General features: G+C 39.7%; 1 protein-coding gene across 1 annotated transcript in view; it reads left to right on the top strand.

The window, feature by feature from the left end:
* FHIP2A (FHF complex subunit HOOK interacting protein 2A) overlaps positions 1 to 8133 on the top strand; it is a 29184-nt gene extending 21051 nt beyond the window's left edge. The window contains exons 13-16 of the mRNA XM_077779509.1: positions 1265 to 1408; positions 6099 to 6239; positions 6863 to 6966; positions 7067 to 8133. Of these exons, the coding sequence (XP_077635635.1) occupies positions 1265 to 1408; positions 6099 to 6239; positions 6863 to 6966; positions 7067 to 7172 (495 nt within the window). The 3' untranslated portion in view covers positions 7173 to 8133. The remainder of the gene's footprint in view (positions 1 to 1264; positions 1409 to 6098; positions 6240 to 6862; positions 6967 to 7066) is intronic.
* Positions 8134 to 18369: the final 10236 nt, after the last annotated feature.

Raw genomic sequence — 18369 nt, 5'->3', positions numbered from 1 at the left:
TATATTGGGGAAGACTTTTAAAATTTTTTTAAATGTTTTTTATTTATTTCTGAGACACAGAGAGAGAGAGAGAGAGAAAGAGAGCGCGCGTGAGCAGGGGAGGGTCAGAGAGAGAGGGAAATAGAGAATCTGAAACAGGCTCCAGGCTCTGAGCTAGCTGTCAGCACAGAGCCCGACGCAGGGCTCGAACCCACGAACCGTGAAATCATGACCTGAGCCGAAGTCCAACGCTCAACTGATTGAGCCACCCAGGCGCCCCTGGGGAAGACTTATTAAGTTTGTTTTTATTATGTAAGACCTTCTTGTGCTTATCAAACTCCATATTGTTTAGCACAGTGGTAAACTGAGGCGTGAAGGGTTAGTTCCTTACCATTGCCAGTCTGTCATAGACCACCACTTTGGTTAAAAGGTGAAAAGACAAAACACAAACTACCAGCCCTGATTATTTTATGTTCAACAGACATAACGGTTACTCAGGTAAATACAGTAAAGATTGTTTTCTAAATTTTTCTTAATGTTTATTTTTGAGAAAGAGAGAGACAGAGACGGAACGTGAGCAGGGGAGGGTCAGTGAGAGAGGGAGACACAGAATCCGAAGCAGGCTCCAGGTTCCGAGCTGTCAGCGTAGAGCCCAATGCTGGGCTTGAACCCACAAACCATGAGATCATGACCTGAGCCAAGGTCAGATGCCTAACTGACTGAGTCACCCAGGTGCCCCTAATAAAGTCTTCTAAGTGCTTACTCTCGGTTTTGGTTTTGTGCTCCTCTCACTGGGAGGGTAACAAACCATTTGAGGAACATGCTTCAGGCAGCATTGAGTGTCCTGTACCAGCGCGCCCCCTGTAGGTGGGTCATAGGAAAGCCACGCCTACCTTCTCAGATAATGTACATCTGTTTATCAGTTGCATGCACCGTTTTCAAATCAATTGGAAAATGTGGCCAGGACTTACTTTGCTTTTTAAATATTATCTAAATCTGTGATAAAAATGAGTAAAGAGTTACATTCCTCTAAAGGAAAACACATGCCTATTTATTCATCAGCATATTTTGGTACAGGTGTTAGAGCCTTACCTGTGCCTCTAGTGAGGGTGTTACCCAAGTCATCTCTCCCCTCCGACCCCCACGGGTACTGTCCCCCACGGGTGCCTCACTGGCAACACTGGGCGCTCAGGTGGGTTTTTATGTGCCTCTGTGAGGAGATACTTTCTACTTAAGCTCCATTTGTTTGAATTTGTTCTTTAATGATGCAAATGCTTTTCCCTAGTTCCGGGACTACTGTGCTATCTGCTTGCGATGGGAGTGGCCTGGCTCTCCAAAAGCCTTGGAAAAGTGCAATTTAGAAGCTACTTTTTTTGAAGGTCATTTTTTGAAAGTTTTGTTTGACAGAATGGGAAGAATTCTCGATCAGGTAATAAGCTTTAAAATACTAATTGTCATATTGTTTCGTTACCATTCACTGTGGATTCATCTCCAGTTTTAGTTTTGATCTTTAATAAAGTAATTCTGTTTTTGTGAAGCTCGATTGCCTGCCCGCAAGCGGTGCGATTCTGACACATTTGTTATGTTCTGAGCCTTTATTTGGCCTGACGGCTGTTATGGAATTCTGCATTTCCCTTCTCATTATAGGCATTGTCTTAATATCCTTAACACATTATGGAGGCGATTAGAGTACTTTCCTTTTATGCTGAACTTAGAAAGACTTTTTAGTATAGTCCGTACAGATACAGATCGAGTCAGCCTTCAATTCAGAAGACCTTCAATGTCATTTCAAATTGAATCTCGAGCACTCTGGTCTCATTAAAATTACAGAACAATATTAGATGAATTTGCTTCTTCAGACAAAGAACATATGAATAATACTCATTTTCAGAAGGGGGTGGTGAAATAGAAAAGGTAAATTTGCTTATTCCAAGGTAGATAAAAAGCCCCATCCTCTGCTATGCTCCCCCGCGTGTCCCGTTGACCGACCGCCAGGAGAAATGAGTTTGGGATTACAGAATCCCTCCTTCCCTCTCTCCGTGAGAAATGAACAAAGTAAGGATAGAGCTTTGAACTACTTTACGCTCTGGGATATATGCTTGAAATAAAACCACCTGGCATAGTACTTGCCTTAACATAGAAGTTGACTTCACCAAATTTGGAATTAATTTCAAAAATTATATATTAAAGTACTTGTTCTTTTTCAGCGTTTTAGTTAAATATTTATGTGAGCATAGGGAGTTATAAAAGAAATTTACTCCATAAGCTGGCTGTCTTCAATAACCAGAAAGCCAAATAAAGAAATTATAATTTAAGAAGTATTTCACTGGCTTCAACTTCAGACAGTACTGTTTCTGGTAGTAATCAGTAAAGAGATAGAGTAAGTCCTTTTTTCTTTTAACCTTAATAGCAAGTGCTGTATTTCCTGGGTTTGGTGGGTCGGTCGTTCAGTCCAGCTGTGGTAGGCATTCGGTGTGCACGATTGCTGGGTAAGCTCTCCGGGGAGCAGGGTTTATCAGCTCACTGTGGCGTTCGCACTGGTTTGCAGCCTTTGTTTGGATCTTTGGTATTTTTCCCTTTAGTTTGTGGAGTGCTGATATAAAAGGATTCTTGGAGACAGGAAATGCTTTAGAGTTTTTCTTATTTCAGCAGGTAGCATGTCACGTGCAGAACTGATTCACCCACGCTGTCTCCACCATTCTTCCCGTAACCCTGAGTGGGAGGCAGGACAGACTTGTGCTCGAATTTTGTCAGTGAGGAATCCCTTGTGTCAGTCCCTGTGACTTAAGCTAGTACGCTATGGGGCGCAGCTGCAAGCCTTTTGTCTTTAAACCCTTGATTTTTCCGAGCCTTTTTTGGTAAGAACATGATGTTGTCAGATCTAGAGATAATCATGAGTCCTGGTATGCTAAGTGAGCTTGGTTTAGTTTCATTTTCTTTCTTTTCTGAATGTTTTTTCACTGAGGATGATGTTTATTTGTGTTTTCTAAGGGCCCACCTCTACTAGGGCCAGGGTAACCAGTCTGGGATTCAACATTTACTGTGGATAATTTGTAAAGTAGCTAGTTTCTGCATGTACAAGTTAAGACTCAAGTATTCATGATACTATTGTGTTGCCACAGTGTTCATTTCTTAAAGATACTTCATAACTCATTTAGTATTGTTTGTGATGGTTTTATAAAGATAGTAAAATGTTGAGGTCCATAAGTGGAATGTGAAGAATACCAGAATGTAGGGAGGCACAACTTCTCTCTGCTCTGACAGGGAAGGTTCCATCTGGGGTAACTAAGCCTTCTTGTTAAGGTGAAGCTGGTATTATTTGCTGTCACCTCCTACTTAGATTTACTTGTAAAAACTGAATGAGAAAAGCAATTTAATACTTTTAAAAATACAAGGCCTTGATAAATACAGGGTTTTTAGCAATTTCGGAGGCTATTAAGTTACTGAGATAGAGGCTGCCTGGGTGGTTCAGTTGGTTGAGTGACTGACTCTTGATTTCAGCCCAGGTCATGATCTCATGGTTCTTAAGACTGGGTTCTGCCTCGGGCTCAGGGCAGAACCTGCTTGAATTCTTTCTCTCCCTCTCTGCTCATCCCCGACTCATGCCTGCTATCTTGTGCTCTTTCTCTCTCAAAATAAACTTTAAAAATAAAGATATGTAAAAATAAATAAGAAAACTTTAAACTTGACTAAACAATATTATTTTGGTTATCTGTAAATTTACCGTCTTATTTATTTAAAAAAATTTTTTAATTTAATTTATATTTTAAAAGTTTATTTATTTTAAGAGAGAGAGTGTGAGCAGGGGTGGAGCAGAGAGAGAGGGCAAGAGAGAATCCCAAGCGGACTTCACACGCAGCACAGAGCCCCATGTATGGCTCAACTTGGGGCTTGATCTCACGATCCATGAGATGAAGACCTGAGCCGATATCAAGAGTTGGATGCTTACCCAACTGACCACCTATGCACCCCAATTTAGCCTTTTAGTAGCAGGTTTGAGATTGAGTTTGCTGGTAACATCCATATGCTACCTTTTTTCCATTCTTTTCTTTCTTCTTTTTTTTTTTTTGGTCATAAGTATGCCTTTAAATCCAAAGTTTATTGTCCTAAAATTCCAGCTTTGTATTTAATGTGAGCCCAAATATGTGCCAAGTCCATTGGACCTGTCAGAAAGATCTGGCCAGCTTTCATTTCAGGTGAATGCTGTATAAAGTAGAAAAGAGATCCAAAATCGGTCTAAACACTTTCTATTAACCCCAAAAAGGGATATACACATTAAAGAAAAAAGGCCAACTTGTTTTAAAGTTATTACCATTATGAAGTAGAGACCATTTCAGAGGTAAGACCGATTCTCTGTAGCTGAGATTTGTTTTCATTTTCACATTAAAATATAATCTGAGTCTACCTTAAACTCTTAAACAACCAAAGACATAGATTCTTGTTTAAATAAAGCTAAAACCCAAGTAACACCTTATGAAGAAAATAATAAGTTTAAGTCCTTTGCTTAAGCCAAATTTTGACTTATTTATTTAAGCTCCTATAAATGGAAGAATTCGGTGACCTAAAAACCTGACCCACCTGAAACAAAGTCATGTGCAAAACCGTACTTAAGTTGTATTTTAAGTGATTCTGTTCCAGTGCTTTACAGATGCATTCTAAGAATTTGTAAAAATGTTTCCTTTGTGCCTCAAACACAATTTAATGTGAGTTCATTGTTGCTTATGAAGTGAGTCCTGGAGGCTCTTCTTTTCCGGATACTGTCAAGGTGGAGTCTGTGCTCTCCAAACCCCCTTCCCTAGGAATTGTATCTCCCTTCATTTATCTTGCTCGAGGCTCAGTTGTGAATAAGCGTGACTTGGGGATGGTTTCTGCCCTTTCAGAAAATCCATGTTCATGAATCTCAAATCTCGTGGTTAGAAACAAACACACCACAGTTGGACTCACAACACAGGACTAGAAATGAAATGGCACCTTTGCCGTCTTCTGGCACCTGTCCTAGTATTTGTTGTCCGAATGCAAATGTTCACTCCTTAATTGGTGTTCATTGTATCGGGGCTTAGCGTCCGCGCAGTTATGGGAGGGAAGCAGGCAGGGTCCCCAGTTAACATTCACTTGTCCTGAATCCCTTTTCCCTCCCCGGGCTCGACGTGTCCCTCGCCCGCCCCCAGCCCTCCCACAGAAGCCAGTTTTGTCTCAGCCACTCCATGTCCTTTGGCTGCCGAGATGGGAGCTGGAAGGAAGGAGATTTCTGTTGAAAGTTCTAGGCATGATAATAGCAACTGCTTTTGTACAGTGTGCCTTTTGCTTTGATTTTGATGCACTTTGTAAAGCACCTCGAAGCTGTTTTCAATGAGGAGGAAACAGATTAAAAATTTTTTAAAAATTGAATTCAAGTAAAATTGTGATACCACATATAAAAAATGGATGAGGAGCTGCACACGGATGTGCAATTATTTGGGGAGAGCTAACGCTCTTGTGATAAATGAGATAGATGATCCTTGTCTATAGTCACCATTTTGAACCTTCTCATTCACCGTGAGGCATGCGGTGGTCACTTCTATCCCCAAGTACTTCCCTTCTGCCCAGAAGGTTCTATGATGTAGATGACTGTATTGTATATGTGCTCTTGATAACTGGCGGTTGTTGAGTAATCTAAGAGATGAAGAATATCATTCCTAAAATGAGCCTACTGTCTTTTAAAAGATCTTAACGACTTCCTTTCTATCTTTGGTCATGTCCTTAACGTGCCCTATGTTGCTGTAATTGACAGTACACATGACACTTTGATGGGTTTTGATGACCTCTTGAGCATTTTCATTAATTAGGACCACCTGCATAAAATGGAAACATCTATGTTATATATTTGATTTTTTTGTTGTATCTGCATGCACACTTCTTTTTTTCCCATTGTTTTAGCACTGTAATATATGTACGTCGACTAAGATGGTGAGAGCCAACTTAGGTATCAGTGTTTTCATTGGAGGGAGGAATAAGATGGAATATTTTCCTTTCTTGAGAAGACCAGTTGAGATAGTTGGTAAATGAAGTGCTCAGATATATATATATATATATACATTTACAAATAATGTCAAATGTCTTTGTTTTTTACCTCTCCATAGCCATATGATGTAAATTTACAAGTCACCTCCGTGTTATCCAGACTTTCTCTTTTCCCTCATCCTCACATACACGAGTACCTTTTGGATCCGTATGTAAACCTTGCTTCTGGCTGTAGATCCCTCTTCTCCGTAATTGTCAGGGTGAGTTCTTAGTTTTGTTATATTCTCTGGGATTGGTAAACCTGTCCGGTTAACATCTGGATGATTAATAGACGTGCTCAACATGTCCATTAACATTACTTATCATTGTATGTAATTAGTGTCACATGATGGAAAATATTTTATATCCGCTGGCTAGAAGTCATTATTGTACTGTAGCATGTGGAGGAAAATAGACAAGTTTATTCTTTTAAATAACATGTAAACTTAATTTATTTTTCTTTTAATTTTTTTAAAGTTTGTTTATTTTGAGAGAGAGAGAGAAAGCACATGAGCCAGGGAGGGGCAGAGAGAGAAGGAGCGGGAGAATCCCTAGCTAACTCTGTGCTCTCGGTGCAGAGTCCACTGAAGGGCTCAGTCTCATGAACGGAGAGACCATGACCTGAGCCAAAATCGAGAGTCAGGTGCTCAACCAGCTGCACCTCCCAGGGACCCCATATGTAACTTTTATATTTTAGGGAACAGGTATGACTCCTTTGCCAAAGATGGTTATGTGAATAGTGAGAGGTGACTTTTTTATTTAGTAATAGGTAATTGTGTTTTTTATCCTGGATAACCCTAGGTAGTTGATTTCAGGAACCCAGTTCATTTTGTCTCTGATGCAGGTCGTTGGAGACCTCATGGTTCGAATCCAGCGTATTCAAGACTTCACTCCCAAGCTTCTGTTAGTCAGAAAGCGATTGCTTGGTTTGGAACCTGAAGGCCCTATGTAAGCCAGTGTTTTACATGTTTTTTATCTACAAATTTCACCAAAACTCATGATCTGCTGATACAATGCATTGATTTATCACTTGCTTTTCTTTCCCCAGTATTGACCACATCACATTGCTGGAGGGTGTGATCGTGCTGGAGGAGTTCTGTAAGGAGCTGGCAGCCATCGCATTTGTGAAATACCACGCCTCCTCCACACCGTAAATAGCATCCTCCAAAGAACACAGGGAACAGAACTGTAGTACACATTTCATGAAAAAAAGACTCAGCTTCACCCAGCCGAGAGGATAAAACGCCTTCTTAAATGAAGTACTGCTGTAAACTGGACAGAACCATTAAGAACATTCTCAGTAAAGTGTTGTATAACATTGGCATTGGCTTTACCGTAATGGTTCTCTCTATAAGATTGCACAGTCCTTGAATCCAGGATACAATCAAAGGAACTTCAGGAAATAAGCATTTCTAATGCCTGTGTGAAAAGCTGCAAAATTTCTGATGTCATGACTTTGATGATATTTCTGTTATTTTAATATCCTTTTAGGTAGCAAGGCATTTTGACATTCTCTGGGACTCAAATGCTTCTATTCTTTTGGATTAATAAGTAGCAAAAAGAACCCTAATTTTATAACTTTTTAAGGTCAGAATTCTTATCAAACAAAATACGAAAAAAAAACTGTAGATGAGAAAAAATACAGTTCAAGAACCATCAAATGAGTTAATAATAGGAGATAAAAATGTGTAGAGCACCATTAACTTTCCTTAGCTTTTCTAAGAATAACAATTTAATATGATAAAGAAATTCTTGATTAATATATATATATTTTTTAAAGAAATGTTCTTTTACTCTTTTGTGCACATAGTCATGTTAGTGATTGATTTCCACGTATGGGTCCCAGTATATGTAAACTGTTGTCATTTTTGCAACAATGTTGAATATGTGCTCACCATTGGTAATGTTTGCTAAAATAGTATTTTTTAAGCTAATTCACATATATTGGGTTGAGAACCTTTTTTTTCTTTCTATCTATCCCTCTCTGAAAGTTGCTCTATAAAATCACTTTGTAATTTGATTTCTTATTGAAACACATAGGTGGAAACTGACTGATCATTCTTAGGCAGCAGTCGAAATGCCAATGGCCTCCTCAGTGTTTACATTTTTTTTTTTCATTTTGTTCAGTCTTTTGTTTTAACCGAGTCTAAAGAGATTTAAAAAGAAAACCAGTCTGTCCTGTTTACATGTTAAAGAATTTGGGGAAATGGGTTTGTATGAACGGTAGTTCAGTAAGGCTGCGCTGGGCACAGCAGGCTCATACCTGATTTACAAAATGGTGTTCGCTAATCCACTTTCTGTTCCTCTTTTAAGTGATGCTTATCACTCAAATACTGCTTTTAATTTCCTCTTCTTCCTCTGCTCCTCCTCCTCTTGAAATGTTAAGCAGTAGCACTTTGCTCTTTATCTCTTTCCATTTATTGATATTTTGAGGGAGGGGACAGACTATCAAACTTTCCAGCCTGGAAAGAACTGTCCCTGCTCCTTGTAACAAGTTGTTTTATGTAGCACGTTTGCGTATATACATCACATTTACATATATATATCACGTGGCATGTGCCTACAAGCATGTTTTACCCCCCTCCTGCTAATTTTGTTGTGTTTGTTTTTCTGATTTATTTCCTAGTTAGTTGTGGCTATTTATTAAGAGCAGAATATCAAAAGATTATGAATATTCTTGGCTCTCGAATGCTTACCCCTGTTGAAACGAGAAGACGACATTTCTAATTTAGTGCAGGTCTTTGCTAGTTCAGTTGAATCAAAACAAGGAATGACAAAAGTGGAAGATAGTTACTTCATGCATGATTTTCTTCAAATGATTTTTAATGATGGGAAAGCATTGTTAAGTTCCCTGTATTTATTGATCAGCCCACGCAAAGGAACACTGCAACATCTCCGTTTTTAGCCATAGTTGTAGTCTACTTTGATGTAGGTTTATTTAAAATAAGGCATGAAGAGATATTAGATATTTCTTGATGTTTTCGTAGTGTCCAGCGGATATAATAGCGATGCTATTACCTTTCAAGCCAAATACTACTTTATCCTTGATTTTACAATGGGACCTTATCATGAATACATGACACCAAGCTCAGAGAAGCTTTAACTCTTACATTTTTGTGTGTGTGTGGATGCTGCTCCTTAAAACATAATTATTTTCCTAAGTTATTGTAATGATTTTGATCTGTAGTCAGCTAAAGCTTAAGGTAGAAGTTGTTTTCCTTCTTAAGTTTCTTTTCTTTCTTTCTTCTTGGTATTTAGTTCAGACAGACCTAGAGCCAGCAGTTTTCACCGTGAGTCGGATTCGTCAGTGAAACCATGTGCTACATTCCTAGTCTTTTTCATACTGTCTTGTGGAAGCTGAGGATCTCTGTTAATCAGTGCTCGCAAACCAGTGACTCAAACGCGCTGTGTTGTGTGGAAGGTACCACCCTTACAACTGATCTCCATAGCGGGTTCCAAGCCAGACTTTAGTCCTGCTTCACATCAGTAGAAATGGGTGTGCACATTTTCCTTTAACCTTCTAATGGGATAGTCTTTGATTTAATTTTTAGTAATGAGCCACTTTCTTTATTTGATAGAACTCAGATTTGTCCTTAGCCAACTATCACTGTAGTACGCCCATTATAACTCTGGAACGTTCTCATAACGTATCTGTCCGTGCAATATGGAAGCTGTGAGAGGGTTCATAGCTCTTTGGTTTAATTGTACATTATTATGTGTGTACATGTGTACATATATATGTGTGTGTGTGTGTGTATATATATATATATATATATAAATATAAGGACCAAAATCCTTAGCTTGCTTACACTGTTGCTAGTGTAAAGATTGTTACACTTAATTTTACAGGGCACAAATTATGGAATTACTTTATAATTCATAGTGACATATTTCCATAAATTAATTGCATTAATATACAGTTACCATTCAATTATGAAGTTCACAGGTATTGACAGAAGTTACAGTGAAGTGCTAAAACCACAAGTTACATGGTAGTTATATTTTGGGTTGTACAATTAATCAAAATATGCATGTCATTGAGACACTTGATATGTTAAAACATGAGATAATCATATTTCTGGGCCCTGTAAAATGGTGTTACTATAATACTCTGTTTGGCCTCCTGCCTTGTTTACATTAAACAAAGGATATTTGGTAAATTTTTCTATCAAACATTGTGTAGGTTACTGACAGTGTTACCAAGGCCTGGAATTTTGGGGCCGTCTGTGAAGAAAAAGTCTTCAGACGGTGATTGTGAACCTACTCTCCCTTTAAAAGGAGATTGTGATCAAGTTCAACTTTTTGTGCTAATTATGCATGCAGGACTAAGAGGGATAATCTAAAAATAAATAATGTAATTTAAGCAAAGTGTCTTATATTTTTGTAGAATTCTAATTGAAAACATTTTATTCACTGATAAGTCTGAAACAATTCATAACACAAAAAAAGGATAAGACACATATTAGGGTGCCTGGCTGGCACATGTGACTCTTGATCTCAAGGTTGTGAGTTCAAGCCCCACACTGGGCACAGAGCTCACAAAAAAACAAAACAACACACATGACACATAACAGTTAATGGGTCACTATAGCATTGGTTCCCAGGAGAGAACAAGAAGGAATAGAATCAGAATGTATAGCTTGAAAAATCCTGAGCCTCATTATATATCCTCCACCCAGCTCCTTAATGATCACATCTGCAAAGGAAGGGATATTTATATAAGTCTTAGGGGAACAATACATTACAAGTATTCTTTCTTAATATATTTGTAACACATATAAAAACGTTTTCCCTGACTGACATCTGAGACAATTAGACTCTAGGCTTATTCCATTCATTTGAATATTTGCCAAAGTGCCATAATTGGAAACTGAAAGAAGCATGTGCTACATGGCACAGCCAAGGAAAGAAAAGTATGATTATTAATCCCACCTACCCAGGGTTCTGTCCAGCCAACGTGACTCAAAATAGTTTTAGAAGGACACAGACCGGATAGCAGGTTGGAAGGATGTAGTGAGGTAAGTTTAGGCATCGAAGAGTTTAAATTACCCTCCTTGCCTTGAGCTGCTTGAAAAGAAAGCTGCATTTGAGGAATGCACAATCCAATCCATAGACCAAAAACCCAGTTCAGAAAGCCATTCATTGAGAAATTTGCAGTGTTTCATCTGGAAAACTAATCTCAAAGGAATTTAAAGAAATCACGTAAAATTATTTATGTTGAAATTTTATAGGAGTAACTCAAAAGCTATACCTCTTTATCAGGAAAAAGAAGAACAGGTAGAAGCGCTGCATGACAGTTTGATGCTGAAGGAGCCACAGATGGAAGAACTTTTAGTTGGGGGAAAGTTGTTTCTCATGGGCCTCGCTTCTAGGAGACTGGCTTTTAATTTTACTTAGACTATACCTCACTATCCATAATCAGGGACACTCACCTAAGTCTGTCTCATGTACACTCACTCCTCTTCTGGTTTGACTGTTGGGTGTCTTAGAGGTTTTTCTGTGTTACAACAGCATTGCTAAACGTGTATCAGAAATATGATGTCATCAAGAGCAAAACGATAATTCGGTTTATTCAACAAATATTTATTGAGAACGTGTCACGAGCCAGGTTGTAAGGTGCCAGGAAAACAAGAAGAGGGAATTTCTGCCTGTAGGAAGCCACAGTCACAGGTGAGGGCTCATTGTGCTTAAACAAGTAAATTCCAACACACATTGATGAACGTTGTCAGAGAAATGGTACCCAAGTGTTGTGAGAGCACAGGGAGAAGGAAGTGGTGTTACCTCTTGAGCAACACCAGGGTGTTAGGGATGCTGAACTCCCCTACCCAACACACAAAGTCAAAAGTTTGCATATAATGTGTGACTTCCCCCAAAACTTAACTACTAATAAGCCTATGGTTGACTGGAAGACTTACCAATGACAAAAATTGTCAATAACATGTATTTTGTATGTTATGTGTATTATATACTGTGTTCTCACGATAAAGTAAGCTAGAGAAATGACAATTACTGGGAAAATCATAAAGAAGACAAAGTACATTTTCAGTACTGCACTGTATAAAAAAAATCCATGTATAAGTGGACATTGTGCTGTTCAAGCCTGTGTTGTTCAAGAATCGACTGTAGTGTTGCACATCATCTAAAGGGAGAATCTAAAACTCAAGTCTTGACTGAATTAAATTCTTACTTGGACGTAGAGATATGCTGGATATTCTGAGAAGTCATAAACGTAAAGTCAAGTCAACAAGAAATGAAACACAGTTCTGTTTCCTGTTTTGTTTACCACCATTAACTGTTTCATCTCACCTTTTTTTTTTTTTTTAATGTTTATTTTTGAAAGAGAGAGAGACAGAGCACAAGCCAGGGAGGGGCAGAGAGACAGAGAGACACAGAATCCAAAGCAGGCTCCATGCTCTAAGCAGTCAGCACAGAGAAAATCATGACCTGAGCTGAAGTTGGATGCTTAACTGACTGAGCCACCTAGGTGCCCCAATTTTTTTTTAATGTTCATTTATTTTGAGATTGGTTTTTATTTTGAGATTGGTATAAAGCACCAGCCCAAACAATTGTGCTTTGGCACCCATAATTTCTCAGGTGACGAACAGTAATAAATTGTTCTGATTTAAACGATATCTTTCCAGAACTATTCTAGAGAGAGCAAGCAAAAAGTCCATTGAAATATTAAAACCAAAAGTTTGGAGTAGGCTAAAAAAATGACCCAAACATGAGGTATTAAGATTTGGTTTAGTAAAGTATTTATAGAACCAAACTTTCCTCCTTGCTTGAACTCAATGCTCCCTTGATCACCACTCTTTCCTGGGCACAAGGTGGCTGCGTATCCCATTGAGAAGCAGTTGGGGCTGATGGACACAGGAGAGGTGAAGTCAGAAGCCACATGCTGGAGATGTGTGAAGAGATGGAATGCGTAAACCCTCACCGATTCTCAGTTCAATACGTCTTTCCAATCCTGACATTTAAGCCTGAGGTCAGTCTACAAGGCAGAATAACTTAGGGTTGTACCTGTCAGGGAGCAAAACAAAGAGACCCAACCTGTTTCCTTGCCTACCCTCAGTAGTCTTGAGGCAGCCTGATCTCCCAAGGATGAATCTGAAGGAAATACAGCATGCTTAGTAGTTTTATAGTATGATCTTATTCTTTAGTTAGACTAGCCAGTATGTCAAGGAAGCCACAGAAATTCTCTATTAAAAAAGGTAGGGGAGGGGGCATTAGGTAATAATGCTCTTGACTCATGAAGAGTGCTCAAATCCTGACATGAAAGGACGACCCAGTGAGATTACCAGAAACTCAAGCACTACCATAGGATCCTTTGCTCTCATTTGAGGAGGTGAGGGCAAGGAAAGAAGGAAGAAATCCATTGACATTGTAGCTCTTAGTTTCATAATGGTACGCATGCTGTTAGGGCATTCATTTGCATGGTGATCATTCTATTAATTCTTAAGAAAATTGTTTAATTCCAATAATGTGCCAAAGCCTTCGGGGATAATATTCAGGTTAGAGGATCCAAACAAGCCAAGAACACATTCTGGGTCTAACAGACCACTGTTTTTCAAAACACATTTTTTAAGGTTGAGAACTATAACCTAAATTACAAGCTAGAAGAGCTAGAGGTCATTCAGAAAAAAAAAGAGCAAGTGACACACCCAGCCTGTGAGACCAGGGAAGACAAAGCAAAGGCATCTTCAAGTCTGTGACTGCCTCAGGCCTGTAATTTATGAGTAAGGAATCATAAAATCAATTTCACTGTAATGCAGACAGATGAGATGGCATACAAATTCACTATAGTCTGGATGAAGTTGTATTTCAAAGCCCTGAAGAGGAGATTCATTTATGTAATAACACGAGAAAATGTATTTCTCATGCCCCTCACAAATGGAATAGCATGTTGGGTTTTAATTGATTAGACTTCCCCAGAGAACCATGTACTGAAGATTTCTAGAGGGAAACAAATTAGCCATTCCTTAAACATTATTCTTCCATGTTTGAAATATGCTTTCCATCTTAAATCTCTTTTTCCTGTTCCTCCTATCTACCCGATAGCAAGTCGCAGAGCATTTTATGGCTCTGAAGTCTTTGTTGCCTCCTTCAATTATCTGAGGATCCTACCATCTTTGTTTCCATTCTGTTTTAGAAACTATTAGATAATAGATCATCTTTTACTTTGATTGAGTCAGTAGTGGGCTCCACCCGAAATGGAAGTTGAGGAGAGAACATCTACTTTTAGGATATAATATTAACCCAATAGTCCGTGTACCCTTGGACTCCTTGACAATCGACAGCTTCCATTTTATAAATACATGCGTCTTCCCTAAAATGATCCAATGTGGTGCAGCTATAAGTGTACTTTTCCCTGAGAATACTGTTCATAAAAGCACATGACTCATTGGAATTTGGGTTCAAAACCACATCCTAAAAATAATAAGAGCTGTAAATGCAAATATGCGTAGCAATTTCTGGATGTTTTTCTTTGGAATTTGACATTGAAATAAAAATAATTTTGCACAGTTCTTAATGGTTGGGAGTCTTTTCATGCATCACGTATAACATAATTGATATTCATTGAGTTGAGTATTTCAAAGAAAAGGCTGATATATATCTTGCCAAGTAGCATTGCTCATTTATTATCATTTTTTATTTCAATAGAAAGAAAAAGACGAGGGAAGTGTAATTAATTTGACACAGATAATTCTGGCCTGAGCATTTCACTATCAACACCATTTTGAGGCCATTCTTTGTCCTCAGACAGTGTGCCACCGCTATACTTTCTGATAGAAGAATATTGTATTTTGGTCTTTCCTCCTGTGAACTACGCCATCACGCTAAAGCCATTAACTCCTCAGAACAGAGATTCTCGCTATGAGCCTTTTTTTTGGTTAAGAAAGATGTTGGACAGATGTAAATGCTGACTTTTTCTACCGGTTTCCAGATTACATGTGGAAAGACCTTGAAAGTTTTTCAGATTCTGTTTTATATATTTCTTTATCTGCAAATGCTTCAGAAATCCCCATACCACCATTGAAGCTGATCCCCCTCCCTGTTACCATGATTAAAAAAGAAGAAAGTACTTCACAGGCATTACTTCTATTTATCAGACCAAGGACAGCAAGAAGCTTCACCACTTCTACAAACACAGGGCTCTGCTCTCTTGACTTTCCCAAATGATCCTGCTTGGAGTGGAAAAAACTTTCTAGCTAGATACAGAAAACACTCATCAAGTACTATGTTGTTTTTTTAAAAAATTTTTTTTAATGTTTTATTTATTTCTAGGAGACAGAAAGAGAGAGAGAGAGACAGCGTGAGCAGGGAAGGGTCAGAGAGAGAGGGAGTCACAGACTGAAACAGGCTCCAGGCTCTGAGCTGGCAGTCAGCACAGAGCCCGATGCGGGGCTCGAACCCACGAACCGCGAGATCATGACCTAAGCGAAAGTTGGACGCTTAACCGAATAAGTCATCCAGGCGCCCCACGAGTACTATGTTTGTAAATGTTGAGGTCTGAGGACCAAAATGGATGATTTGTCCCACGGTTACAGTAACAGCATCCGTGAAACTCAACCCGTGTTTACTAAAATCCTGTCTGGCTCCTAAACGTAGAATGAAAGTGTGGATAGTTTGGTTTTGCTCTATGATGGGGTAGAAAGGGATTAAGAAGAAGACCACGGCAACAACTATTGTGCTTGAATGGAGTAGGGCCGGTATGGCTGTGGGTCCTTCTATGGCTGATGGTAGTCACGGATGTAGGCCGAATTGGGTGGATTTGCCAATGGCTGCTAGAAGAAGTCCTGTTAGTGGGATATTTAGGTTTTCATGCTGAGTGATGAACATTTGTTGAAAGTCTCATGCATTTGAGTTGGTAAGAAATCCTGCCAAAGTAGCTATAATGAATCCTGCACCTCCAGTACGGTTATGAAGGATTGCCTGTCCGGCGGCGGTGTTAGCGTCGTTTCGACCGTATCATCATCCAATAAGTAGGAAAGATATAATTCCTGCTCCCTCTCAACCAATGAATAGTTGAAATAGGTTGTTAGCGGTTACTAGAATTATTATAGTGATAAGAAATATAAGGAGGTATTTAAAGAACCGGTTAATATATGGGTCTGCGTGCATATATCATATTGAGAACTCTATAATAGATCATGTGACGAAGAGTGCAACTGCTACAAAAATAACTGAAAAGTAGTCAAGTTTAAAGCTTAGGGGAAAAGCTTAAAGCCAGAGGAGGGAATTTCAAGAAAGTGCCCCTCCTTGAGAGGATTGCTTTCTAAAGTAGAAGAGATAATGGGGCGCCTGGGTGGCTTAGTCGGTTAAGCGTCCGACTTTCGCTCAGATCATGATCTCGCGGTTCGTGGGTTCGAGCCCCGCGTCGGGCTCTGTGCTGACAGCTAGCTCAGAGCCTGGAGCCTGCTTCAGTCTGTGATTCCCTCTCTCTCTGACCCTCCCCTGCTCACGCTGTCTCTCTCTCTCTCTCCCAGAAATAAAAAACAAAAACAAAACAAAACAAAAACATTAAAAAAAATTTAAAGTAGAGGAGATAAGGCAACTTCTGTGCAGGTTATCAAACTATCGCCCCTCAGTTCCACATCTATTCTTCTAACTTCTGTTTTATGACGCTGGGCTACGAACCCACAAACTAGATTTCTCTTTACTAGCTGGCTTTCTACGAGGTTTGGTTGCTGAGAGTTTCTACAGGGAGAAGGGGAAATAGGATAGGTGGAGAAACTTTCTGCTTTGAGTTTGCTCGCTGCTCTTCACCTCTCACTTCAGCACTGGGTTCAGCCTCCGTATTCTTCTTCTTCTTTTTTTTTTTTTTTAAGTTTTTTAAAGTGTATTTATTTCTTTTCAGAGAGAGCACGCACAAGCAGGGAAGGGGTAGAGAGAAGAAGACAGAATCCCAAGCAGGCTCTGTGCCAGGAGCGCAAAGCCCGATGTGAGACTCGATCCCATGAACTGTGAGATCATGGCCTGAGCTGATGTCAGATGCTCAATCAGCTGAGCCAGCCAGGTGCCCCTCCTCTGTTTGTTTCTGAACATGTCCTTATTTGGGGGCACTGCGAGAAGCTCCAAGCCCATCTCACACACTTCCTGCCCAATCTTGGAATCAGCAGTTTCTTCAAGGAGCAGCAGGGCCATTTGAAAAATTGCGTTCTGCATCAGTGCACTGAATTGGCATGGTGCTCTGGGCCCAAATAGCCTAGGAAAGTCAGTTGGATGAACTGCATGGTATTTATCAAGCCCTTCCAACCTGAATATTCTTAGGCTAGCGGACACTGATATACCAACAAAACTGTTCAGAATGGGTGACAGGCTGCGAAGAGAAGTAGAATTTATTCAGAGACAAGAGTGTTTATGTTAACAGCGCAGACACGTTCACAGTCATCAATATTATCAGCTCCAACATGGCTGCACAAAAGATTTCAATTTTATTTTATTTTTAATCACTAATTTATTTCTGAGAGAGAGAGAGAGAGAGAGAAAGAGAGACACAGTATGAGCAGGGGAGGGTCAGAGAGACAGGGAGATACAGAATCTGAAGACAGGCTCCAAGCTCTGAGCTAGCTGTCAGCACAGAGCCCGACGTGGGGCTCGAACCTACGAACTGTGAGATCATGACCTGAGCCGAAGTCGGACACCCAACCATCTGAGCCACCCAGGCGCCCCTAAAAGATTTCAATTTTAGACTTCTGCTGTTTCTTAAGGAGTCACATACTGACAGGATCAAAAGAAGTTTTTCAAAATACAACTTTACGCCTGTATCTTATTACCTATGGTGCACCATGAATGATTACTTTATACAAATCCTGTAATTAGCCTGTAACTACAACAATTATATTGCCTGATATCTTTTGTGTTAAAAACATTGAAATGCCGATGGTAATCGTTCACAATCGTTCACCACAATTTTTAGGACCTTATCTTGGCATTTCTTCATTTTAAAACTTCTGGGAGACAAAAAATGGAAGCAACCTCGGCCTCTCTAGGCCACGGAGGCTCGTGTGTATATGGATTTTCCATTCTTCTGACAGAACGGGTTTGCTTAAATCTGTACAGATGAGAACACAATTATTGTAAAATAGGAAAAGCCACCTCGGTTTGTATACTTGTGTTTGCTCTGTAAAGGGCAGCATTTGTGTATCTTAAACTGTTATCTTGAAAGCTTTTCTGTCTCAGAAGCTCGCTTGCATTAAACATGAGACACTGATAAGTGCTGCTGCCACAGGGAATTCTAGGCAGCTCTTGGAGGCCGTGATGAGCTCAGCTCTGCGGGGAGGGCCCGGCCGAGGGGGCCTGGGGCCGGGCCAGGCTGTGCGCACCAGGGGAAGGCAGGCCGGTGCGGGC

Source organism: Crocuta crocuta, unplaced genomic scaffold, assembly GCF_008692635.1.
Source record: "Crocuta crocuta isolate KB4526 unplaced genomic scaffold, BGI_CrCroc_1.0 scaffold138, whole genome shotgun sequence".
Classification (NCBI taxonomy): Eukaryota; Metazoa; Chordata; class Mammalia; order Carnivora; family Hyaenidae; genus Crocuta; species Crocuta crocuta.
This window is presented reverse-complemented; position numbering and strand designations above follow the sequence as displayed.